This window comes from Pleurodeles waltl, chromosome 4_2 (genome assembly GCF_031143425.1).
Source record: "Pleurodeles waltl isolate 20211129_DDA chromosome 4_2, aPleWal1.hap1.20221129, whole genome shotgun sequence".
NCBI lineage: Eukaryota > Metazoa > Chordata > Amphibia > Caudata > Salamandridae > Pleurodeles > Pleurodeles waltl.
In genome coordinates, this window is record NC_090443.1 from 683,414,736 (window position 1) to 683,442,384 (window position 27,649).

The window sequence follows — 27,649 nt, forward strand, 5'->3', positions numbered from 1 at the left end:
ATACACATAGCCAGTGTCAAGAAAAAGGAGAGAACCTTCCCTCAAAAAAACCAACAGTATGAGATATAAACAGTCAGATGCAGACACTAGTAACTCCTTCGGACTGACAATCAGAGGGTCAGAAACGAAAAGTGTGCATTAATACATACATCTCTTCACGTGAACAGCTAATACCACTGTTGCCCTACCCTTCCAGAGACCCCTGACTCCAGAGTTAGACAATTTACTGAATTAATTTTTAGTGCAGAGACAAAACATTTAACTGACAAAGAGGACAACCCAAGACGTATTTACAAATAATAACTTTTTGGTGTGGGAGAGATTAGATAATACTTTGCCCTTCGACGTTTCAGCACTGTAAATACCAGAATGCACTAACTATTCTTTAACCTGGAAGGATAAAAGGCTTAACCAGCACCGTCGTGTTTCAAACTCGCATGCTGCTATCTGCAGCAGGTACATTCACCCACTGAGATATTCATTGTTCTGTCTTCTCGTTAGCTGTGTATCCTCCAGGGTATCCACTTATCTTTTGCTTCACCTTGAAGATGCAATCAATATTATTTAAACGTGACGTAGATGCAGCTGTGTTTCATTTGAATGAGGCTTCCCTCTCACACCCATATCTGTGTAGCTGTTTCTCACACCCCATTCCACATTGTAAAGCGGTTTCTGGCCCCGCAGTGCTGAAAATAAAGTCAATTGGGTGTCAAAGCTGGATGTTCTGTGAATCTCAGTTCTATAGTAGACAGTTGGTTCAAATCTATTGTCGTTAAAAGAAAAGACATAAAGCATCCAATGAAGGAGCAGATGGTCTGCATATGTCGTGATCACTACGGTATTTTACAAGGATACCGCCTGCTTTCCCCATCATTACATCACCCCGAGGTGGGTGGGCTAAAAGACCAGGTTGAAATTAACCTGCTATCAGCTGCTTTACACCTCTAGGGGGCAGCAACAAATTGGAACCGAGGTGTCCTAATATGCTACAAGATATTCGAACACCGCAGAGGTCTAGTCACCCAGATGTCGGGAGTAGCGGAAGCAGGGCTTTAAGTGGAATTAAACAACTGGGGGGTCTCTCTAAGAGGCGTGTCCGACGTAAGTAAGGGCTTAAAGCACGTAAACTAATAAAAGCATGTACTTAATAGTGTGCCAATCGACTGGTATTTTGCTGTTTCTTTATGTCATGGCATCCAGAGATATAATACAAGAAACATCACACCTACAAGAAGCCAGGACTATTTGCTTTGTCAACGGTTGTTTGCATAAGATAAATAAGCAACAACAATGGCTTCGTTGTATAAAATACTTTAAATGCTTCAGTTGTGAAAAAAGGTGACTATGAAAGAACTATAACGAATCACCCAGAACTTTCATCAAGGGCAGTACAGGGTGGTACAGCTAACGAGTTAAAAAAAAAATTGACTCTCAGGGTGAGGGCAAAAAATGGAGCGCCCGATAAGGACACTTCTCAGCACCCGCTTTTCAGAGCTGCCGGTGCTAAGCACCGCCAGAGCCCGCTTGAAGCCTTGAGCGGAAGTGACATCACACACACACTGCACTTGCCCCATGACATCACCGTTGGCTCTTTGTCTCACTCTTAGCCATCCAACAGACTTTTGTTTGTCGTTGAGGGACTCGGAGTAGGGAGAGTGGCAGTGGTGGACCATGAGCCAAACACAGGCCTGGAAAAATATGTTCATATCAGAAACTACAGAGCACTGAACAGGCATAGCGAGTGCGTTCGCCCACCTCCAGGAGGGTTTGGGGAGAAAATTCAATGTGTCTACAAAAATGTCTTTGTTCACGCTGCGGTTTCCATGACTCGAAAGCTGCTGGTCCCTCCTGCTCCTCAGCCTACCAGGGGGTGCCCTTGTGCTCAGCCCAGCTCTGGAAAGAGTTGGTTTCCAGGGATATATTAGCGGGACTCGCAGAGCCCTGTTTTCTTTTCGTTCCTGGATTCTAAACCCGTGTGGCAAGTGGTAGCGTGGGCAGTGCCAGCCGCACCACAGGGCTAGCAGTTGCTGTACTTGATTGACAGCCATGTTAGATGTTGCATTTATCGTTCTGTGACGCCACAGGCCGCTTTGAGCTGCCAGTGCCACAGAAAACTTGAAACCGGGGCTATAAACAATAGCCGAGTCGTGCCACCGGTGGCTGTAGAGAGCAGAAGTGCTGATTCTGTGGCCCCGCAGAGTGGCAGGAGCTAAGGTAACACTGGGGCAGAATGGAGGCAATGAAGACACAAAGTGTTAGCATGTGAAGGGGAAACACCTAAGTCATTAACTCCACTGCACATGACAATCCCAGGGCAAACATTCAGCGGGTCTCCTGAGTTCTTCTTGGACTCTGCTGTGCGTGGAAGGGCATCGGATTACACTCAGGCCTGACAACAGATTGGGTCCCCAGAAATGAGCAAGGACAGGCATTGTTACGGAAGGACAGGTTCACTTGAAGGAATGCCTGTCATTCCTGGCATGCCAGAATGTATAACAACATTTTACTGGTAATCATTGGGTTGTGAGGATTAACAAAGGCCATCGCTGGAAGCATAACGACAGAAATCGGCCTCCTGCACTCTGGGATACATTCTTGTTCACGTATGTGCTTGATTTCGCATTAGTAATCGAATGAACTACAGTGACAAGCTGCTCCATACTCAGGCCACTCGGACACATGCTGCAAAAGCAATCCAGTGCCCTCCCCAGGTTAAAAATCGATGAATCCAGAAAGATACTTGTTTAAAGAGTTGTTCTGGAGAGTAGACGAGGCATATGTTTTTCACTTGAGCGGACAATGAAGCAGTGTACTTTTTCCAGCATTATATCTAGCAAACGTGACATATTACCGTGAACACTACAAAAGGTTCAGATTACTCAACTATACCATTAGCCTGGCCCTAAAATACTAGAACGTATGTAGGTAAACTCATCCAGATTTACACAAGGAGAGCAAAGACAAAAAAATGAATTGTATACACGGCATGAAATTAGGCAATATTTATTACAAGATGAAGTCCATAAATAATATCTTTAATTCAGCGAGTATAAAAATTAAAAACATTTACAGTTTATTCCAGTATTACATATTTAATAAAAAATCTACTTTTTGATAAATAAAAAACATTCACTTTGAAACAATTTCTGTTGGCTGTTTTGGATATTTTTTGTACATTTTAGCTGCCACAATGAGCACTCGAATAGTGCCCACCTCAGGGTGGAATGTAACTTCTAACTTGTTTTCAAACAAGTATAAAGAGCAATCAACTAACAGAATCTATAAAACATGTTAGAAACAAATAAACTTGTTTCAGATATAATAAACAATACAAATTAAATGCTCCCAAAAAAGAAGCAATCAGTCTGCTCCAATGTGAAGCTTTAAAAACGTTATCATTTCTTTCTTGTTGTATGCATGTCCAGTTAAATAGTGCACCATTTATGGTCCACAAGATCTGACTTCGTCCAAAGAAATATGGCACCAATCCTACAAAAGAGTTCATGTCCCATCATTGAAGTCTGTAATTGGCAGAGACCAGATTGACATTCAGGAAAATGGGTAGTAGAGTACTCCCCCGTAGCTCAGTGGGCAAAGCCAGAGAGAGTCACATGCAAGGCCATGCATGATGTTACCGACCCTACCCCAGTCTTACTAGTTTTTTTTAAAGCGCTGAATTGTAGGGTGATTCCTTGGTCCCTACCCTTCGTAGGTCACCCTCCACTATTTTCTGATATCACCTTCAGTCCCTAAATTTATGGATGTCATTGAACAGTCTGTAGTAAGGGAAGGCGTCATTTGTGTGCGGACAGTTGTAGTTGCACCTACAGGACTGGATCATCATGACGTTCTTCGAGAAAGATTCACCGTCATCACAGCGGAAGCGGATCTTCACAGTCCTTGTCTGCTGAGGAGTACAACACCTCCCATCCACACAAGAGCCACAGTATTTGGGACGATACTTCTTGACGCTTGAACATCCTGCATAAGCGAACCTCACTGGAGCTTGGGACTTTCTTGTTTTTGTACACTTCTTTCCCTTCTAGGAAACAATAAAGGATAACAGCTTGTTTATTATCAGGCACACAGACCACTCCTAAACAGGCTTAAAACTGAGCTAAACACTGAGGTACAAAGTCTACCTCACGAATGCAGACAAGAAGTATCTTACCTTTGGATTGGCGTGGGCTGGTTCTCCACATGGCCGCACTTCACAGATTCGGGTTTCGCGTACAAGTCTGCAGTCTGGGTTGTCATTGGTGACCCTTGTAGAGATGCCATTGCCACAGCTCTTGGAACACTGGGACCAGGATGTTGTCTGAACAATGCACTTTGGGTTTTCAAACGTCCTGCTCTGTGGTTCACTGCTATACACTATTAAAAAAAGAAAGTATAAGTGAATATACAGTTTCTGCGTCATGTAATGTACATATCAGTTTGTTTTGCAGTTAAAATAGCTACAATGGAATTCCTCTGCTCACACCATAAATCTGTGACCTCTAATTTGACAATACATGCCCCACAGTTGTACAAACTTGTTCCAAAATGAAAAATAACAGGTTAACCAAATGCATTATAACTAACTGCAAAATATGATTATTCACCTACGTTTATGACAACGGGTATGAATATGTAGATGATGCAATATCAACTGCATTTTACCAGTTGCATCAGTGGAGGGACAGAAAGTGCTCCCTCCCCTTTATGCCAGATATCCACATGAATAATCAGCTCCCTGTAAGAATAATCCTAGCCCCGATTTCTACAGGGCAATGCTGATATTTATAAATGCCAAGATTATTACAATGCTAGTCACAGACAGTCTTCTTGCTTGTAGTTATTCTATCCCTTACTAGGTGGCCAGAGGAACATCCTGAGTCATACTTGACAGCAACCATTTACTAGGAGTTCAATTTCCTAGACCTTTCATGTAGACCATGCAAATACACGGGTGCGTTTATGTTATCTCATCTCATGCTGTGAACACGTAACAAACCTCGATTTCAACCATTACAAAAATGTGGTTAGTCTAGCTAAATATTCTGGACTAGCCAGAAGGCATTTACTGACAAAATAATGTGCGTGTTTTATTTGTTCAGTCTAAAGTAGAGAGCATGATCGGTCTTGTGTGGAGCAATTCTGCCTTTCGGACTGCTGCTGGGTAAACAAATGTTATGGTTTATGGAATTGATACAGTCTAACTGGGCAGCTGCGCATTTCAGGACCCAAACTGGTTGTGTTACCAACGTGTATGCTATACCATGGTTACTAATACCCAGAAGGAAGTTCAGCAAATTAAAAGCTTGCTCAATATATATATATAAAAAGAAGCTAATATGTTTGAATTCAGGCAGATCCAACTTTCACCTTTTTGTGACAGATAAAAGGACTAGCCATTGGTTGGTTACCTGTACTTTAGATTATTTATAAAGCTAATAAAGACTAAAACTGCAGTAGTAAGCAATATATAGAAAAATATCTTGATGACTTAGCCCAATACAGGGTATGACTTGCTTCTGCTTGTTTCAAGCCAAACTTACCAGGCAGCATCTTGAGTCCTCCCTTGATGATGGCCACCAGCTCATTTTTGTTGGTAAGTTCGCCTTCAGATGCATCTAACCCAAAATCTTTGCCAAAGAAGCCATCCATGTCATCATTGGAAACTCTGCTCTCATCACACACCCACTCTTCGCAGCACTGTCCAGGTACTTTCACCAGTCTGGGGCTGGGACAGCCCAGGTTGGGCAGAGAGAGCTCCTGAGGACAGAGTGGGATGCAGCCCACGGCACCATCGATGCAGGTACACTGATGCTTGCAGTTTGGCTGAAAACTTTCCCCGTTCTGGTAGATTTTAGAGTTGTATTCGCAGGGTCGGCCTTCTGACTTTGCTGTAAAAGAATAGCGAAAAAACAAAATGAGCTTGGCTATGCATTTTGAGCCACCACGTTTTTCTTTTTTTTTGGTACAAGGTCGCGCACGTTAGTTTATCTGGCGACTAGCATGTTTCAATAACCAGGAATGCAAGGCCTCTGGAGGCTTCTAAGATGGAGGTATGGCTTAGCCTAGTGGGGAAGGCTAATGTTCAGCACAATGTATGGCGTGCTGACAAATGCAGTGTACCTTCCATAAAGTAACTGAGAAGACCTTCTAAGTCTTATTGCTAAACTTCAAATCAGTTTATGCGTATTGGCCGTGCACTGTTCTTATACATCCACATCCTGTCTACAGGATTGTTCAGAAATGAACATAAGGTGCTGTAAATTTACGAAGCACAATAGACAACGATATGGTTTAATGCTTGGTTCTACTTCAGAGACTGTCTGCACTTAGAGATGCTTCTTCGAGTGTAAACGTAAATCAGGCAAGGTGTAGAACACGCATTCTGAACATGAGAATCCCCCTACATTCTGAGCAGTTCGACTATAGTGTAAATTCGGTCATTTTGTAGAAAATGGGTAAAGAATCTAAGATGAAAACTGAATGCAGTAGATTCGTTCACAACTGATGTTCATATAGAAGCGAACAAGTTGCAAGATTTCATATTCTGTGTCTGATCTCTCTACTACCAGTAAGGAATATCTTGTAGGGCCTTAATGCACAGAAATCCCATTGCTCCCTGGACATCATAGCACATATGGCGGCCTCCTTGTAAGCAGCATTTTCAAAACTCGGTGACGAGTATCGAATTACTTCACTTTCCCCCAGTAAGTAGTAACTTTTCCTACATCACGTCAGGAGCCCCAACGTGAGCTCTCCAGAGTCCCGCTGCATTCCTGGCTGCTGAAATCACGCGAGCGTCCTGCCTGTGCGCGATGGCCATACAAGGGCCGTGCTCCTTACCTCTGCAGATGCCGTGCGAGGCGCTGGGGCTGGCTCCGAAGTTGCACTCCAAGCCCTTGGTGTGGTCGCAGGGGTGCCGGCGGCTGCAGTCCTCGTTCAGCTGCTTGGCGCACACCTTGCAGCACCCGCAGCCGTCCAGGACGAGCCCCACGCCGGGGGCGCACCGGGTGGGCTCTGAGGAGCAGCGGCACTCGGTGGGGCACATGGAGGTCACCTGCGGAGAGACACAGGAATAGGTCAGGGTCTGGTGAGGAAAGGACCGAGGCACTATCTCACTGTGGTCACCCACACTCCGAGAAGAGGCAGCGTGCACAGTTATGAAGCAGCCACAAGCGCACACCCGAGAAGCAGGCACATCCAGCAATCTAATACAGCATTCACTCACACTCAACACACTCGTCGAGCAGTCAGAAGGAGGAATACAAAATAAGGCTATTCCTGGTGTAGCCTTATTCAGCACATTCGTTTGGCTGTCAATTAGGGTAGAGCTATATAGAACTATCATCATCAGAGCAGTCAAGATCAGCACACGTGTGGCTAGTAACCTTCAAGACACTTAAGGCAGAGACTTAGGGGCTGTCACATTCAGCACCATCTTTGAGCAGTCAATTTAGTCCCCTCGTGGCAGAGACCCCGGGGGAGGAGGCATATTCAGCACACACGAGGAGCAGGCACGTCAGAACTTTAGTTGGTTGGAATGAACACAATATATGTTTGTACAACAGTAATGTATAATGGATAACACAGCCTGCATAACTTCATACTTTTTCTTGGGTCAAAAGTATGAAATATTGTTCGTGGCCAGAGTGCAACAGATCCGCGCCCCCAGCACCCGACTATGCCAAGAATCCACAAGAGGACACAGTGCATAAAAGGACCAACTGGGTCCAGAAATGACGGGGACGGACATGGGGCAGAGATACCCGACCTGATGAGTAGGAACAAAGTACAACATTGACAGCTCACCGCCACCTCTCCCCAGCTCCACTCACTGCACATCAGAAGACTGCCTCACTATCTATCTCCTGGAAGGACATCAGCTTCCATTTCGAGTACGCTACTCGGATCCTCTTAAATATCCCAGGTCCTCAAAGTATTTAATTGACAGTTGTATCCAGCCCCTTCTTGAGTCACAGTAGGTCCCACTCAGTGCTCCGTGTCAGGGCTCGTGCAGCCATCCAGCCAAAAATAATTCTTCAGTGTGTAACCATGGGCCCTAATCTCATCCTACCCTTCTGCAAGTAAACAAACTCACCAGATGGATGGATCCGATCAGAAGGAGAGCCAGGCTCGTGGCGTGCTTCATGGCTGTGGTGGGTTGTCTGAGTAGTGGTGCTTTCGCAAAGAAGTGCGCGTGGCTCCGCGTCTTTGGGGTGCACTTGTAGGTCTCGGCTACTGGAGCTCGGCTCTTGTAGGCTTCTGCTACTGGCTTGCTCTGACGCTCTCGCTTTCCCTCCAAGGCTCGCGCCAGGCTCTGCGAGGCAGTTCTGTGCTGAGCGCTGGCTGCGCGCGCCTTTATAGCCGCCGCCGCGTGCGCCTCAGCCAGCGTGACGTCTTCGCTGTCTGAGCTTTCCGGCGCTCCGGCATCCCAGGAATGTACCTTGGCGCGGTTCTCTAATCCCAACTGCACCTCCTCCCTGTGTCTGAAGGGCTGGGGCGGGGGTAAGACTGGGGAGGCCCGGGGCTCTCATAGCGAGCATTATGTGCCGCGCGCACACATGCAAACTCGCCCTATATCGGAAAGAAAGGCGGTTTTATAAGGAAAACATGTTTATGTCTTTCAATTGCATTCTTTTTACTCGTTCCCATAAAGCAAGCAGCTATTACTTTATTGGAAGACAATCGACATGAGAGTGCATAACAGCATGTGGATAGACCAAAGCGTGAGGTTTTGTAGAAGGGAGACTGCAAGGAGAGATCTTTAAGTATAGATAGAGCATGACAGTTTATAGCATAACATGTTTATTCTTTGCAAAAAAGGTGAGTTTCCATCCTTAGCCGACAGAACTTTGCCCTCAGTGTTTATGAGTGGTCATACATGGAGGTTTGCGCGCTGAGGTTGTATGGAGAAGTGGCTGGTCGCTTGTAAAGCTGTCTGTTTAATGTGCCTTTAAGTAAGGAGTGACCCCCTTCAATAAGGAGGGCTATCCAACTTGGAAAACAACAGTGGCGAGTGTGATTTCTTTCTCCTTGGCCCCTGTCGGTCCCCAAAATGGGTCCCTACATACACGCTTTTAGAGATTCCAGTGGACCGGTTACCGAATGGTTTTTACCGTCCATTTGCTACGTATGAGATTTTAAACATGGGCTAACAGACTATGGTTGACGAGTGGAAAGCACAATGGACATCCTTCGAGTTTATTAAACCTACCTACTGAAACTAATTGTCACCAATAAAAAGCAATGAATGAGATAAGAAACCAGTTGAAGCCGGAATTATCTGAGCGATCCACCAGAGAGAGGGAGACCCGCGGAATAATGCAAAGAATGGACAAGTTTCCATGACAGCCCTGGGGAAAAATGTACCCTTTGTCTCAGTGCATTCCAACAGGCGCACAGGCCGTGTGCCACCTCCCGCCGACTCGAAGCGTCCCCAAGTGAGATTTGTAAAACAGCGCGACATTCCCGCCGCACCCTTTGCAGCTAAGGCCGTACCTCAGCTGTAGACATGTCTGCAAGTAAAAGTGGAGCGACCGCAGGGCACCTGGAAGGTCAGGGTGAAGGCTGCAAGCAGACGCTCCACGAATCTGTCTGCAGCTAAAAACTGACAGTTCAGGGAAAGACTATTTTGGGCAACAGTGCTCTTAAACCTTGCATAATCTTGAAGAACAAGCATTGGCATAGCCAATAGGTCTTGATGTAAAATGGTAACCCATGCAGTATTAGCACATTGGAGCGAGGCAAAGGGGGAGGGTGCCAGATGGAGCAGTGAGAGCTATAGTTGTAAAGAAGTTTCTCATGCAGGTCGTTGCAACCTCTGAGTGGAGGTGGAAGGATACAGTCAAACAGATAATAGCCCTAGGTGAGATGTCAGTACTCCACAATGCTGAACCAAGACTTGATTGATAATGGCTGAAAAAGGCTGGTCAAAGAAAACCAGTGGTTTAAAGGGCGTCCCAAAGCCCATTATAGGTATATTGTTAGCAGTGGGTCAAAACCTAGACCTAAAAATACCTTGAACAGCACCGAAATATTGAAAAAAGACACGATAGTGCTGTAATACAATAAAGAGAATTATACGAATAATAACATGCATTTTCATTCAGCACACACTACTCCTGTTTTTGCCATTTCAAACTGGTGTACAGGTGACACTTTTCCAAATCCAGGTGTGATTTTTTCCCCATCATTGACTACTCACTAGCCTATTTGCTCCTGAACAGTATGGGACTCTGGGGTCCCCCTTCAGCTTTCTTTTCCCGCTGTGATGATCTTTGGAACTAAGGGTAGCAAAGCAGTGCCAGGAGTATTAGCAGAGAGGCCCCTGGCAGCTTGTAAGTGACATCCATGCCTTGAATCACAAGGAATACAAGGCGAGTAATTTGGTTATCCATATGGAGTTGAATAGTACATGAAGACCTGAAACACTGGTTTTAAGTGATTTTACCGACCCCGGAAGTTGCCAATTTACTTGTGTCTGCCACACGACCCAGAGATAAGGCCATCTAACCCCAGCACTAGGTCCATTCTCCATGAACAACCTCTTCTGGCCTAACAAGTCACGTTGCACATTGGCTATTTGGCCAAAAGGTAACAGCAACATGCCCTCTCCCCTGCCTACCACCATAAATATACTTTTCAAAGATGGTGTCACATTGCCTTAAATGCCGAACCATCCAGGACTGCTTCTGATGCTTTTGGGGCCTGGCATTTTAAGCTGCTGTTATGGAGATTCCTCTGCTGCTGAGGAGACTTCGGGTCTGTTCTCTCCAGAGCAGTAAGTATTTCCAGATGTGTGAATCACAAGCTAGACGTAACATTACTTCCATATTTGGTATAGCAGTAGCCTGCGTTTTTCACATTTTTAAGCCTCTGTTCTCCGACCACACTGCATTCTTCGCAGCTTTGGAAGTTGTTAAATATAGACCTGAGCTATGCCGTAAGTGCGCAGATTGTTTGGAATTCCTCAGTTTCACGCAATCTACCAGCTGAAAGTGATATTCCAACTGCCATATAATTTATCTCTTTTTGGAAAAAAAAGGTGACTGCCGCCTGCTGCACAGGAGACGTTATTAGTGGGCAGAATCTGAGATAGAAGTCCTGTCAGGGGGACTTTAGAAAGGGATTACGAGTTTTACATCAGAGTGAGGGTGTCTTCCGCCCCCTTTTCAGACAGCCCTGATAGTTCGAAAAGCCTGATACAGATGTTTTTTTGCCATGAACACGAGGCAGGCAGGGTGCCTGTGCAGTCCAGGGCGCGCAGGTGGTGTAAGGAGGCGAAGGAGGGGTGCGCTTGCAGCTCTCCTCCCTAAGGAGGGGAGCACTGTGTTGAGAAGACACGAATAACTGACTGCAGTCTGAGAGCCGTCTGTAGAGCGCATGGAAGTCCCACTACGCAACAGCTGTCCAAGACGCAACACATCAAAACAGCACCTGAGAGTACCTGGGCACGCAGTTCGAACCTGCAGAGATCCTGGCCGCTGTCTTCAGTTGCACATATATGCAAGACGTCGAAGTTCAATTGTGCAGCAGGTATTTCGAAATAAACTTATGGTTGAGTTTTTTCATCCTACCTCAGGCCACAGAGATGGTTTTATGTCGTTATGCTGGTGGGTCTTTGGAGATTTTTGCAGGGATGGGCTTTGCTGGGAGCTCCAGTAGGACGAGGGTATTCGGCGTCTCGATATTTCTAGCGCTGGAAGCAACCTCTACCTCCCTAGGAGCACTAAGGCTCTTTGGCAGAAGCTGCTTGATCATTTCCAAGGCTGTGGGACACTTCGTTCGGACTGCATTGATGCTTCTCGCCCTGCAGTGGGCGCCTATCCTGTACAGGAATGTCCTGATGCCGGAGCCTGGCTGCAGGAATGCGCCAGAGCCCCCTCACTGTACCATGAAGGTGTGAAAGAGCTCCCAAGGGGACAGCGGGCGAGGCATGCAGAGAAAACACAGCAGCCGCGCTCCAGTTATGCTAAACGACTGCAGGAACGTGGCCAGAACACGCCAGGTATTTTTAACAGCTCTCCCAAGAAGCATCTTTTATTTTTTTGTAAGTACCACCGACGGATGAAGACCGGCTTTGTTGGCTTCTCCGAGGAAAACACTTTCACCTCTGGAAAAGAAAGTCACACAAGGAAGCCATCTGTTAGAGGACGAGGGCAGGAGGGAAAAAAGCCAGGCTACATTTCAGAAGAAGCCACTGGTATGTACCCTGAATGCAATGAATGGTCTAAGTTTAGCCCAAGAGTTTATTAATACATATTTGTTTACACGCAGACAACCCCAGTTTGAAATAAGGATTTTGCCCTGGTGGAAAATTCCCCCCCAAATACAAGTAACGGTTTTTGATGGTTTTCCAGTGGATCCAAATATGGTAAAAACATATTTGGACAGATACCTTATAAGTACATAGGAAAAGCAAGTTCATGTCCACTGAATATTTATGCTAACAGAAACCAAATTGAAGTGTATAAAAAAGGTGATGGATGGAATGCTTGAATTAATCTGTTATTGGTAATTATTCAGAGCCGTATCCCAATCCATCATCATTTTATACACTATGCCATCTCATGTTCGACCTAGTCCTATGCAAATCAGTTTTGACCCTGCTTCAATAGATATAGTCCAGCCTGAACTGCCAGGCTATGTCTCCCCTGAACCGTGACACAAGCAACCCAAAACATGTTTAGTCTTTGTTAGGGTCATCAGTCAGTTATAGCTTAGTTCCAGTGGCACAGCGTGCACAGGACCCAAATCACGGGACCTTAGTCTGGGGATACCCATCCTACTTAGGCCGTCACACTGAAGTATACATAAAAGTGAGGGATGTAATGCTTGAATTAATCTCAGCCATTGGTAATTACTCATGGCCGCATCCCAGTCCATTGTTATCTTGCACATCATGCCACCATACCCGAGTGATCTGCAGAAACCAAATGACACAATTAGGCACAAGTAACCAGTTCAAACAGTAAACTTCAATGAACTGTAGTTTCTCCCAAGCTGTGCATTGTATAGCCAATAGTACATGCAATGAAGTGGTCTCATTTCATTTGAGTCAGGAATCTTGGGAGTCAATAAAAGGACTCCAATAACAGTGGAAACTAGAGGCCTGAAATACTAACTTTTTGGTAGGTCATAATTTGTGACTCTACTTTTTGCAAACAGAAACGTATTTTGCAAACCGACTTATGCACTAATTAGGTTGGTTATCAAAATAAGGACTGAGAGTGGGTCACAGACTGACCTACCTAATTAATATTCATTAAGTAGGCTGCAAAATGTGACTCATTTCGATCACTCAGAATTACAAGAGTGGTGGCCTGCAAGGGTTAGCAGACCATCATGCATACGATCGCTTTTAAATAAAGAAAACCTTTCCTGCCCTAATTCACAATGGGAAAGAGCCCAATGGAGACCCATTTCCTTTTGAAAATCAGGGGTCATAAATTCAATGATTCACAACCACTATTATGGTCGTAAATCATTTATACACATGTTTAGGAATCACAGTTTGAAAGGGAATCTCAAAGACATGCTTCTTTCAAATTGCAATCTATAAACCATTTTAAAACTCAATTTAGGAGTTGGTAGCATTTTACCAACTCCTAAGATGGGCTTAGCACATAGCAAAATTCCTTTTAGCTGTTTTAAAGAAATGTATATTCTTAAATCCACAAATTGAAAGAATCTAAAGAGTCTCATAGCTTACAGCCATTAAAAAGTTACGTATATCTGGTGCATTGGATCAGATGTACACTTCCATTCACAAAAAGTGATTGCAAATTGTGCTCTGAAATCTTATGATGAAAAAGCATTTTGTGAACTGATCTATGTACATTTAAGTCAGGAAACAAAATTCTGATTTACAGTTGGTTGCAAGCAAATCTACCTGATCAGTATTCATGAGGTAGGTCACAAATTGTGACTCATGATTGGATGCAGTCATACGAATTGAGGAATAATCTGGTCCGAAGACCACCATGTCTGTAATTGTGATCACATTTAAATAAAGTAAACCTTTATCTAAAAAAAAACAACATGCAGGACAGTATTCTTAAGGGGAACTGGACTGTATGTAAAAAGAAAAGTTTGTTTTTTACATTTTTTTGAGAATCAGGAGTGGTCTTCTAGACTAGTGCTTATTTCCCAACAAACTTTTTTTTATATTCACAAAGGGGAAGAGGCTTCTCTAAATTCTTTTTTCTCTTTCAGAACCTGTTACTGAATCACTAACTGGTTTTAGTACATTTAAAAGATCTTTCAGTGGTCACAAACCTTGTGGTTTAGCACAATCACAGGCTTTGCGAACCCTGAGTGGCTTTGTACATTTAGCCTTTGCCAAATTCTTTTTCAGAAGGTTCAGGTATATTGAAATGATGGTTACTGTTAGGTATAGGATAATGATTTGTGTTATGGTTAGAGTGCGTGACAGTTGAAGAGCGAGTGTCGTTAGTTTTGAGTTTGAGTTAGGATTATGACCAGTTTTAGGCAGTGATTAATTTGTGCTTGTGCTTGCAGCTGGCGGGCACAGGCACTCATTTTTTGGGATCAGGACTCATTTTTCGACTAGAACATGAGAGAGCATGGCAGAAATGGAGAAAAAAGGAGAAAAAGAAATATAGGAAAATGAATGTGAATAGTAAGAATGCATGGCATTTAGAATGCATACTGTTACCACAGATTTTTCTAACACAACTAAAACTGGTGAACGTCAGTGTTTTCTAGCTTCAAATGTTAACCAGCAAGGGGGCCTCATTTAAATCTTGGCAGTCGCACTGCCAAGCTGTGTCGACCTGAGAAGACCGTCAAGTCGATGGTGTTCTTCCCTCCCTATTTAGATGTTATAATCTGCGAATTGGTGGACTGGTGGCGGTTCACTGACTGAGGGAGGACATCACGGGCCCGAATGGAGAGCAGACAATGGCAGTCCTGTGGAATAGAGGCAAGTTAGACACACACACTGTACCTTTGCCATATGTGTCCTCTTGCACTACACAACACACCACATACACACACATATCCATTGCTGTTCCACCACAACACGGACATGCTGCAAACAAACATTGACAGACATCCACGACACAACATACATTCATTATTGACACTGCACCCACACACAACACTACCACAACAACCAACACAACTACACACAAACACACTCACAAGCACAACTACACACACTGCAAAAACAACAACCACACAGCACCACTCACCTGAATGTTGCACGCAGCAACACAACACACAACACAACATAGACAACAACATTGCACACATACTGACACAACCACAGCACTCACTTCAGCTCCCTCCCCCTCACTCAGCCAATCGCATCGCATACACACATACATGTACTGACTCACACAACTTGCAGCACAACATGACAGGTACAAGTCCCCTGGCAATGTGTACACATGGACACAGTTGGCAGGAGTGTATGTACTGTCACTGTGGCGCCAGCATTCATTTGCCAGTGAATACTGACAACATAATGACAGGTAAGTATGTGTGCGATTTGTGCTGTGTACCAGCGTGTCCCCATCCATGTCTGATCCACTCATGTTCCAAACATATACATGTCACAGTCACTTAAAAAATTACTGCCACATGTAAATGTCTACAGTGGCCCTGACCTCCCAAGCAGTGCCCACTGAACGTACCCTGGCAATGTGGTGTCCCCACCTTTGAGTCCAGCGATGGGGGGTCATGTTTTCTCTGTGGGTTGGGGGCAGCAGTGACGGTAGGTGTTGTCCAGTCATGTGCCGTCAAAGACCGGGGGTGGAATGAGGAAGAAAGGTGAGTTTTCACCCCTTTTTCACTCAATCTACCAACTCAGACATGGAGGATGGACCGCCACTGTTTTCTTGGTGGCAAGGCACATCCAAAATTGCATGATGGTAAAGGTAGCTGAGGTCCTGCCAGCATCCCCTTTTCCCTCTCCGGCTATCGAAGTGGGCAGTATTTCTTGGTGGAGATGGTAGTTTGAATGTGGGCTTTCGTCTATGGCACTGCCAACAACTAAATACAGTGAGTGGACCATCATGATGCGGATGGATTTCCAGTTGAAAAGTCGATGGTGGGACTGTTAGCGTCAAGATCTAAATCAAGCCTTTAGTCACCTAACTATAGCTTCCCTTTAACCTTTGTATTTTTAAGTGAATTTCTAGCGTTTTTTAACATAAAGTCATATTTTTTGCACCATACCTAAATGCACCACTCCCTCTGCCCAATCCCCCACAGGCACCTAACCCTGTCACATACAGCCGAAGGGCATAGTGTGGGGTTGGTCCCTTGTGCCCAACATGCTGGCAGCACCTGACACCCCACTGCTGGCGAACCCACTTGGTCTTGAAGTAATCCATGCCACCGCCCGTCACCCTTTTGATGGCACTGTAGTAATTCTGTAAAATTACACCAAAGCTGCACTGACCCTCGCAGTATTGCTGCGGTTCTGCAAATCTTTGTAATTTGACATACAGGGACCAGGGGGGCAAGGTATTCCTACCCTACCCTTATATCCATTTTCTTGTTTTCTATAACGCGAGTCCCCGGGTCATAAAAAGGTGTCTGCAACCTTCACTTCATGCTGTGGCCAGCCAATGGGATTGTGTGTATTCAGGTCCCAATATCTCTACTTCACGTGAGCTTAAAAACCTCCTTCGCCCTTTACCTTTACCCATCTATGAACCCTAAAAATCTTTACTTCCCTTTACCCATACCTCTACCTGCCCTGACCCTTAAACAACTCTTGTGCCCTTTACTTCTACCATCCTCTGAACTCTATAAAGCATTTACCTCCAACCACCCTTGAACCCTAAAAACCCTTAGCTGACTCTACTTGTTCCCACCCCTGAACACTAAAAACCCTTAACTCCCTTTACTTCCACTGATCCCTGAACCCTAAAATATCTTTAACTCCCCTTACCTCTAAACCTTAAAAACCCTTGCCTCCCTTCACCTCTAATCACCCCTGGACCCTAAAAAGCCATTCCTTGCCCCTTAAACACACTTTTTTTTTTAATGACATTAAAATGTCATTAAAACAAAACATACCTGTGTGATAATGTGGCACATTTTAAACAGGCCAAAAATGGCCTGCGTGGTACTTACCTGCATTGCACTGTTCTGCGCTGCAACGTCCCACGCACTAATACATGAGTGGTAAACATTACATAATACAGGAAAACGACAAAGGGAGAAAGCAAGAATGAAACAGAACCTGCAGGGTTGAGAGAAAAAGACAGGAAGTCTAAGTTGGCAGAAGAAAGAGGTGTGAGGCGGAATCAAGACAAGGCAGCCTTAGTATTCAGCAACCCCGTTTTTGGCACTGCATTCAACAGACTCCTACAAAAACCTTTGGGACACTATGGTTATTATTATTATTATAATTCACTTACAAATTAATCACTGTGTTTAGGTGAAGGAACAGTGTAAGAGTGAGGGGTAGGTCTAGGGTTACAGGCAGGGCTACAATGAGTGTTATGTTAAGGGTTAGTTTCAGCAGCGGCTCCTACGTTAAGGCGGAGGAGCGTCGCCGCCCGCCAGCAGCAGAAGTTGCAAACCTTTTACAACGAAAGGATAATAAATTATGTTTATTATCCTTTCGTTGTGAAAGGGGTGGGGCCTTGTGGGGTGACCTGAAGTGCACTCCTGTCAATGCGCATGTGTGTTTGGCCGGCCGTCTCGGGCCAGCCAAACACACATGCGCAGTGTGCTCCCTCCAGCCCGGCACTGTGTCGCAGGCAGGAGAAAGAAGGCACAGGCTCCCAGTCTGCCTGGGAGTGCCCTGGCTGGGCCCTCCCAGCCAATCCTAATGCTTCTCTGAGCAGCGTCAGAATTGGCCGCAGGGCAGGATGGGAGCCAGTACCTGGAGTGACGAGGGAAAGAGAAGCAGCGCAGTAGCGAAACAGGTACGTTTTTATTCTTATTTTTTATAAAATGTTCCCCCCACCCCTGCGCCACACCTGCCACGCCACGTGTGAGCACAGATAGCTGTGACTGGTAAGTTTAAGAGTTAGGCACTGGATTTGAGATGGGGCAATGGAAGGCTACAGTTATGCTTAAAATAAATGATAGGCTAAAGATTGGATTAACCCATAAGTACTTATTAGTCCCGAAAAATACATGTAACCAAATAAAATGCCAAAATGTTTGTGCACTGGTGCAAAGTCTTCTAGAAAAGCAACAGTCGTTCAGCTATTGGTGATAGCTCTCTACAAGGTACCTACGACGAGTCTGTACTATAATAATTGTAAACATTCACTCAGTGACACCACTGTAGGTGCTCCAAATATACCTTGTATGTACTACTTTCTTAGCGCTATGTAACCTTCAAAATAATAATTTGTTTTAATTGCAGGGAGATATGAAGTTTTTTGTGCTACTTCAGTAAAATTGGTCATTGGTACACAGGGCCAGGGTGATTGTTAGTGATAAGGGCAGGAGCGTCTCAACCTTCAAGGGAAAGAAGACAGCTCTTGTGTCTGTGCATACACTGTCAGCAGTGATATGAAACGTCTTCTGCCATGACACGTCTATGCCATCGCGTCCCAACTGGTGGGGGGCGGGGAGGGGGGGGGGGGGTGTTGGAGAGCACCCCGTGTCCTATCCTCACTGGTCTCGTCCCTGTGGCAAAAGGCACCGGCGCTGAAACGTCTGCACGGCGCAAGCAGAAAGTAGCCTAAATGCAGGGTTTCCTGCGCGGACCCATATTTGGTCAAAGCCTGGAAAAATAGCTCGTCATCCTTGTTGATGCAGCCAAACTGGCTGAGAGAGAAGGAAATGGCGGGTCGCTGACCCTCATTCCAGAAGCATGACTCAGCCGGGAGAGCCCCTGGACCGCTTCTTCCATACACCTTGCACGGAGGGCCCAGGAACGACATGCATTTCCTCAGGATGTTGTTTAAGTACAATTTTTCTTTCAGGAATGCTTTGTTGAGTGCAAAACGTGTGTTCACGAAAAACAAAGGGGTTTCCCTGAGAGAAATGTGTCTGCAGTTGAGAATTCCAACAGCAAGTATAGTGCCTGACTTGCCCGATGAAGGGGCCTGTGTCTTCAAAAGTCAGCAACTACAAAGTCAGCAAAAATACAAGCGTTGGCTAAGCAATTACATCTGCCTTGCATTTTGAGTTCTGATGAAAACATTTTAAAAGCCAGCTGCATGTAAAAAACACAAAGCAAAATGATTGCTTTCTGTACAGGAATAATCTATGAGATAACGATTTTAATGTATGATGGTTCAGTATACTTTTGCAATGTAAAGCAAGCACTCAACGGGACAATAATAGGGCAATGATCCTCAAAGTGCAGCCCTCCAGACATTCACATGTAGCCCCCAGCACAAGGACTGCCCTGGGGTGCTGTTACTGCTTGATCGAGCAGTAACATTCAGAAATATGCTAACTAAATGCTAAGCGTTTATTTAAACTAACTGAGGTAGAAGAGAAGAAGCGAATAAAGTTAACTTTAGGAATGCATATTTTTTTTAAAGACATTTCGCAACAAAGATGAAAAATAAAAAGAAATAGTGTATTTTACTAGCATGCTTAGTACATCAGAATATATTGGTGCATTCAGAAGTATTTTTTAAACTAATAGTTAAAAAATGAATGTAGAAACATCCATACCGCCTCCCACAGTGACTAAAATGGCAATAGTGAAGTAAGAGGCAAGTCAGTTGTTTAATAGAACCTTCTGGATGGTCTGGGTTGTTACCATACATGGACAACATTATAGTTTATTAAATCAAACACAAGAGAAGGTTTTGTACAGCACCTATCCTGAACTCATTATTTCAAGGTGTTTTAATATGTCATAAAGAAGAAAAAGGCGGCAAAGTGAAACCAGACAATTGTCTAAGATCACACAACTTGGTCAAGTGGGGAAGCCAGGATTTATCCCAGGTTTTCTGGTATCACATCCCACAATTATGTTTCATTCCAATTGAGTAATTAAGATGCTTTCTTTTCACACTTGAATCTCACAAGCCAGCGATAGCGCTAACCGTAACCCCTCCCCCCCAAAAGCCCCACTACGTCCCTTGGCCCATCACAGACTAGACTTTGTGACCCTTAGGAAAATGTTTAGATGTATCAGTGCCAAAGGAGATGAAATGATGCACCAAGCAGCCAAAAGAATACTTTTAAGATGTAACATAGCTCATTGCAGAGCAATCACTCCATAGGCGGCAGAAGATGCACTTAACAGACAATAGCATGATGTGAGAGAGAAATACCCTTCAGGTAGATACGAAGTCCACTCTAGGCATATTTTCAAAAAGTTGGTGACAATTGGTCTTGCAGACTGCTGTGTTGTCAAGCCAGATCAAAAACGATAGTGATAGTTTGGAACAGTACATGCCTTTTTTTGCTTTTAATCCATCAGTGAGATGAGTTACTCCTTTAGAGGCAAGGATGCTTAGAACCAGAGGCTGTCAGTACCTTTGGCTCATGCACACCTAGGGCTACTGAAGAAATACATGTGTTGAGCAGTGTACCATTTTTAACAGAAATGTTTCCAATAAGAGAGTAGTGGTATATGGCATCTTGAAAAGAATGCGGATTTATAGTGTGTTAGGGATGTAAGAGGCCACCACAAACCTTTGCCTTCCAGTGCCTGGAGTGATACTTTTGGGAAGATTTGGACTCTTGGATGAAGAGTTTGCACTGATGATAGGAGGAAGAGAATTCCAGTGAAGGAGCCGAGTTGGTGGAAGGGCCAAAATTTCGATGGAGCACAGGAAGATTCTGGGTGGCAGATCGTATGCGACTTGCATCGTTATTGCATTTACGAGTGTAAGAGAGTTAGCCACGTACTCTCCTGTGAGAGATTTAAAGAGCAGAGTTAGTAATTTGTAAAGGGAACGTTTTGCACAGAGCAAGCCAACCCGCTGGAGACAGGGAGATTGAGTGTGTTTGGAGAGATGAACAATAGGTAACAAGCTCATTTGTTTATTCAGTTGAGAATTATAAATATACTCAATCAAATCTATCCACATGAAAGAATCCTTAATGTGTGCCTTAATATCGTACTTTTAAAGTCAGCACACATTGAACTATTCTTAAGTAAATAAAAAATTCAAAGGCTGTTCTACATATGAACCTCAAGGGTTAGATCGAACAATAGACACCGTTATCAACACTTCCAGGACATAACGCTGGGCTGATAGTGCTTCCTAAGCAGTGTTATAGTCAGGATTTCATGAGCCCTAGTGCAAGCTAGTAAAATCTCTCCTTCTCCTATTTTGGGATGTGAAAACATCCATACTTGAAGCGCAGTGGGCCTCTCACACCCCAACTGCACCTGCTGCACTAATGATGAATGTGGGACCTCACCAGAATTGCAATAATAAATTCGAAGCTATACCTCTGAAAAGTTGGTTGGGGAGTACTGACACTTGTGGTTGCCACTGCCGAAAAAGTGATGGCTGGAAATGAGGATAACTACCTCACGTATGTTAACATTTGATTTGACATCGTTCTATATGCCCGACGACCTTCATTTACCTCTCATTTCGCCATGTTTACAAAAGAAAATTAACTTTGTTCTGTAGCGACTACCACAGCATGAATGGGTTTTACCGGCTACAGTAAACTAGGCAAAAGTAAAACGCTTAGAAACAGCAGACGTGTGGTGTAAAACGCTGTACACAAATATTAAACTAGCTCAGTGGAAAGTTCATATCAGACCACATCTACGTCATGGGATTCTCATTCAAGCCTTTCCTGGCTGTGAGTCCTGTATCCTTTAAGCGTTTTTTTGTGAAGAAAACAGCTTTGTCAGCGGTTTCTATTCAGTGTACTGTCGGTCCTGCGGTGGGTGTCAGTGGGAGTCCAGCGAGGTTGTAGGCCTCACTAACGAGGACCTGGGGCGCAATGGGCTCCACTCCGCGGTACTCACCCAGGACTGGGGGCCTCTCCTGTGTAGAGCAGGACACTGAGTCTAACAATACGAGCTGAGCCACCGTGTCCACCTCGCACCCACCCCCCGTAAATGCCTGCTCGGAATCCCGGGGTGGCCCTCCCGCAGCTTCGCCTCCCTCCGTGAGAATGAGGACGAGAGTCCGAGACGGAAGTCGGTACAACGCAGGCCGTGCGTCAGCGCCTAGGAATGTGCCGGGCTGGAGGAAGCCTGCAGGAGGATGCAGCAGCCTCGTGAAGCAGTCTGAGATCCGGGGACCTAGAGGGGCGCGCGCAGCTCGACCGTGCGGCATTGCCACATAACCATCCTTTGTTAAAAAATAATGACATTCCTGCTTCCCTTTTATCTTCACTTACAAAAATGGTTTCAGTACAGACGACGAGAAGCTGCTGCTGGAGCAAATACCTCGCCAGGAGTCACATGCTTAGCCCCAGGTGTCCTTTATTTGAACTTGCACACGTTAGCAGGGAAAAGAAACACACGGGCTGAGACCTGGTTTAATACCAAGTCCCCCCGGGCATGTCTGTCTGCAGGTGCCGCCGCACACCCCAGTCTAAAAAGTCTTGGTCAAATTTAAAAATAATTCATTCGCGGTAGAGCAGCAACTACAGTTACTGTGCTGCTTTGTGTGAAAGCGACAGCAGAGAGAACATATATTAACACTTCGCTCGGGGTTTGGATCTCAAAAGTGAAACAAACCCGGTGCAAAGTGTTGTGTGGGGATTTACTTTTCAACTGAAATCATGATTTGTGTTAGAAAGATGCCTAAAGTAACACAAAGTAGTGTCATGCTCGACATTGCACAATTTTGCACCAATAGGGCGCTCCATGGATGCCACATGTGTGTTTCCATTTAATAGCCCATTGTTTAGCTACAAATCCATATCTACTAACAGTTGTAGACACGGATTTGCATAAAAAAACACACAGGGCAGTCAGCCTTAATTGAGATGAAATGTGTAAAGTATTTATGCCACACTTCAAACAGTAATAAAATGAAAATAAAACATAAGAAAAATGCCACACCAGATTACCAAAATAGAGTAATTTTTAATAAATAAAAGAAGACCAACCCAACAAAAATAAAATCAGTAGAACTAGAGATATGTAGTTTTGAAGATTTCAGTGAAAATAGCACCAAGAAGCACAAAGCGCAGATTGTTGATAACTGGTTGCACTAGACTGGGACTGTTAGAATTTGGGATTCTGGTTGTCAGAGTATGCACCCTGTACAATCAGGAACCACAATCCTACTTGGGGTAAATCAGATACACAAGAAAAGAATATCCCTGCTCACCTTCTAGTACAGTGGTTCCCAACCTTTCGATTTTGGTGGACCCCCACTTTCATTACTGGAACCCGGGGATCCCCATTGAATCATTATTGGAATCGCCCCCTCCTCCCCCCCCCCACTGTGTCATTACTTAAAGCTGGTGGCCTAATCTGTTAAGATTATTTAATTTTCTAAGCAGTTGTGGACCCCCAGAGGGGGCTTTGCGGACCCCCAGGGATCCCCGGACCACAGGTTGGGAACCACTGTTCTAGTAGCTTGGCATCAAGCACTCAGGCTCATCTAAAGAGGCAATGTGTGAAGTATTTGTGGAATGTACACACACAGTAACACAATGAAAAAAATACATAAATACTCCACACATGTTTAGAACAATTAGACAATTATATTCTGAACAAAAAAAGACAAAAATGACAAAATCAGATATGTACAAGTCACAATATGAATTTTAGAAGAATAAGGGCCTCATTATGACCCTGGCGGGCGGCGGAGGCCGCCCGCCAGGATCCCGCCCTCCATTATACCGCTCCGCGGTCAGAAGACCGCGGAGGGTATTATGAGTTTTTCCCTGGGCTGGCGGGCGGTCTCCAAAAGACCGCCCGCCAGCCCAGGGAAAAACTCCCTTCCCACGAGGATGCCGGCTCGTAATCGAGCCGGCGGAGTGGGAAGGTGCGACGGGTGCAGTGGCACCCGTCGCGTATTTCAGTGTCTGCAAGGCAGACACTGAAATACTTTGCGGGGCCCTCTTACGGGGGCCCCGCGACCCCCCCCTACCGCCATCCTGTTCATGGCGGCTTTCCCGCCATGAACAGGATGGCGGTAGGGGGGGTCAGAATCCCCTCGGCGGCGCAGCGAGCTGCGCCGCCTTGGAGGATTCTAAGGTCAGTGGAAAACCGGCGGGAGACCGCCGGTTTTCCCGTTCTGACCGCGGCCAAAGCGCCGCGGTCAGAATGACCAAGGGAGCACCGCCGGCCTGTCGGCGGTGCTCCCGCCCCCGTTGGCCCTGGCGGTAGAGAACCGCCAGGGTCAGAATGAGGGCCTAAGTGTGAAAATAGTTCTTTAACCAAATAGCGCTTTAGGGTTTACTTGAGGTTGCACTGGACTGGGGCAAAGTCAACAATTCAAGCCAATCGTAGTAGAGCATGTCCCGGATAAAGGAGCCATGCAGTCCAGATGGAAAGATTAATTTGATCCTGGTTGCAACAATGGGATAAGGGAACGATGCGTCTGTAGATGTGTCAATGTCACTCCAGTGGTCGAGGGATGTGTTGATTTTTCACCAGTGTTGATGGTGGTGTGTTGGTAAAAAAATAAGCATCAAAGCCACACTGTGATGATCCTGAAGCTGATGCGCTGGGTTTCTCCTTGCTGTCGAAGGGATGCATCAATCGTCCTTCAGCGATGGTAGCAATACAGTAGTTTCAGTGCTGTGTTGATGCCGATGTGCCGGGTGCCACTTCCAGCAGACAGGGGATGCTTTGGTTGATGTGGCAGTTCCAGAGACGCTGTTTGGGCCCCAAGTGTGATGCACCAGTTTTACTCTAGTAACATGGTCGATGCATTGGTAGCAGCTTCCAGCAGGCAGGAGATGCATTGATTTCACTGGTGCAAGTATCTGGGTCCACTTCCAATGAATTGGACTCAGGAGCAGGGGGAGATACTTTGATTTTCTTGAGCCTCAACAACATGAGTCAATCCAACAAGCCCTTGGAGATCACTTTGGGTTGCAAGGCAGAGTCCAGTTCTCCCTCAGCAGGGTTAGAGATCAGAAGGCAGCAGGACAGCACTGCAGAACAATAGTCCTTCCAGGTCCGCAGTCCAGCAGAGTAACAGTACTTGATGCAGCACAGCAGGTCTTCAAACTAAGTCCAGTTGTAGGTCCAGGAGTGTCTGATTTAGTGGGGTCAGCGACCCAGTACTTATTCTCATATGTACCTTTGAAGGCCCAGCAAAGAGGATTCATCATTACCATTCAAATGATTTGAAACATAACATAGCTACTCCTTCTCAATCAGGCATTTCAACTTAAAAGTGTAATAAGGCTATTCCTAATGTTAACCTATGAGAGGAGTTGGCCTCACAGTAGTGAAAAACAAATGTGAGTGTTTTTCACTAGTAGGACACGCAAAACTTAAAAATACATATCCTACTTTTTACTTAAACAGCCCCCCGGCCCTATGGCCCACTTAGGGTCTACCTTGTGGGTGATGTGTAATAAAAGGGGTGTTTAAGGCTTGGCAAAAGGTTTTAAATGCTAAGTCAAAGTGGCAATAAAACTGGACACACAGGCTCTAAAGTGGCAGGCCTGAGACATGTTTAAAGGGTTACTTGTGTGTATGGCATAAGCAGTGCTGCAGACTTACTAGTAGCATTTCATTTACAGGCCCTGGATATAAGGCATACCACTTTCCAAGGGTCAGACAAGTAAATTAAATATGCCAGTAGTGTGTGCACCAATGTTACCATGTTTAGGGGAGAAGCACAGGCACTTTAGCACTGGTCAGCACTGGTAAATTGCTCAGAGTCCTAAGGCCAACAGAAATAATCACCAAAAATATGAGGCAAGTAGGCAAAAAGTTTGGTGGAGACCACCCTAAGGCTGGCAGTTCTAACAGGGACAAAGTCACAAGTTCAGGCCGACTACCGTGGTGGGTGGGCTGGCTACTTTGACTCACCTAGGCCCACTGAACAAGAGTACCTTAAATCCTGGTTGCGGAGCATTGTGAGGTCCTGCGTCAAGGATGTTTCATGCAGCCCAGACAATACGAGGTCCGGGTCAGAGATGTGTCATGCAGCATCGGTTCTGGGGAGCTGCGAGGCTGCAATGTGAGGTCCTGCACTGCTGTTGAGGAGGCTGTTGACGAGGGGGGCTTGTGATGCTAAGTCCTGCATCCTGGATGCATCTCTAATAGGCTGGTTAGAAAGAAGCTGCACGGTTTGAGATGGAAAGCTGTGCATTGTCGTTGAGGCTGCCATCAACAAGGGGCTTGCAATACCTGTGTCAAAGATGCTTTGGGCAGTAGCAGTTCCAATAAGGCGGCGGGTTGCAGTGCGAAGTCCTGGCACTAGGAAAGTCCATGTATCAGAGACAATGCGTTGGTTTTGCTCATGGTTGTGCGGCGCGGTAGACAGTGACAGTTCCTCTATGAGGGCATAGGAAATCACTCCTGTGTAGTTCTTGCCCCCGGCCTCTGTATTAAAAATGTTAAAAGTATTTTCCCACTTTTTCATTTCAGTTGCGCAGTGCTGCCACTGTCGGGTTGGGTGCACACAGACGGATGCCTAATCTTGAGTGTGGTTTATGCAGGCAGGGTTGGGGCCTAATTATTAACAGCTTGCCTATGTCTGCACTTAACCTCAGTGTTAGTACACATGTTGGGTTGGATGGGTGTCTTTATATGGCCAATCCGACATGCGCACTTGAGGCCTCTTTTATCTCTGCCCTACTAGTGAGCAGGGAATTTTAGCAGCAGCCTCACGGGTCTCCTAAGGAGCACTGGTTTTGCCTGCTCCAGGCAACCCTGGCGCTGCTTTCATGCTGCTGCAGTGCAGGAGTGGGTATGCCCGGTGCACAGAGCTTTAGCTGTAGGAAGGCTGCCAGTGTCACTTACAAATCTTCTTTCAGCATCCCAGGGAAGCACAGGACCAGGGCACAGCACTCAGACAGACACAGAGTGCCACTACCCACAGTGCTTCTCAGGCTGGCACTGGTGGCAGGATGGCTATGTGGAATGTGTACATTCTCAGCAGACCCAAGTCTAGGTATTTTTTTTGCTTTAGCAGGAGAGAGTCTGAATTCAGAGCAGATGTTGTGGGATGTTGTCGAACATGGCTTGCGTTTATCTTGGTAAACAGAAGGGTTGGGGCAGGGGGTAATAGGAAGCAAAAGTAGTTGTTTAGAAATTATTGTGGTTGAGACGAGTGTAGATTCACATTCTCCGAGTTCTAGCATATTTTACCTCTCCCAGATGACGCCTTTTGCAGATTCTGTACATATCACTAACTACCTCAGAGGCATTTTACATCGTACAGCCTGCTGTGTCCACTGTGCCAGGGGTTTATTCACGTAACATATCTGTTGTATTTGTGTTACATGAGGGAAGGGTGAAGAACTACTAGAAAACAGTGTTAGCAACGGCAAAACACTGACTTTAAGAGAGGAATACAGGTAAGGCAGGAAGGGTGGGGGGTCTGAAAGATAGACAGGAGACTCACATCAATCCAAGACCGGCTCTCTAACCTGCACAGCTGGTGGCAGAACATCTGCGGACTTCACTGCCTTCTAAAATGGACAGTAAGAGACTGAACTCCCGTGCACCGTGCAACTGAGCGAGCAAATAACCACCCGAATCACACAGAGGGGTTACACCAGGCCTAGCCACCCAAGGACCTGTGCCGCTATGCATTTTGTGTCAGTAGTTTGGACTGTTTCTGCAAATAAA

The 27,649-nt window shown here is 45.4% G+C and overlaps 1 protein-coding gene across 1 annotated transcript; it reads right to left on the reverse strand.

Annotated features, from left to right (window-relative positions):
• Positions 1-2,987: 2,987 nt before the first annotated feature.
• CCN1 (cellular communication network factor 1) lies at positions 2,988-8,325 on the reverse strand. Its single transcript, XM_069232268.1, has 5 exons — positions 8,096-8,325; positions 6,841-7,054; positions 5,541-5,888; positions 4,172-4,374; positions 2,988-4,042 (listed from the first exon to the last, which is right to left on the reverse strand). The coding sequence occupies exons 1-5, from the start codon at positions 8,144-8,146 to the stop codon at positions 3,743-3,745; spliced, it is 1,116 nt and encodes a 371-aa protein (XP_069088369.1). The 5' UTR covers positions 8,147-8,325; the 3' UTR covers positions 2,988-3,742.
• Between the last annotated feature and the right edge of the window lie 19,324 nt (positions 8,326-27,649).

Bases quoted from the DNA above. Each gene is read 5' to 3' on its own strand.
- CCN1 (XM_069232268.1), bottom strand. From the start codon at position 8,146: ATGAAGCACGCCACGAGCCTGGCTCTCCTTCTGATCGGATCCATCCAT. The intron at 5,889-6,840 runs GTAAGGAGCACG...ATTCTTTTACAG, and splicing joins CTCGCACGGCATCTGCAGAG to CAAAGTCAGAAGGCCGACCC. The intron at 4,043-4,171 runs GTAAGATACTTC...ATTGTTTCCTAG, and splicing joins CAGCCCACGCCAATCCAAAG to AAGGGAAAGAAGTGTACAAA.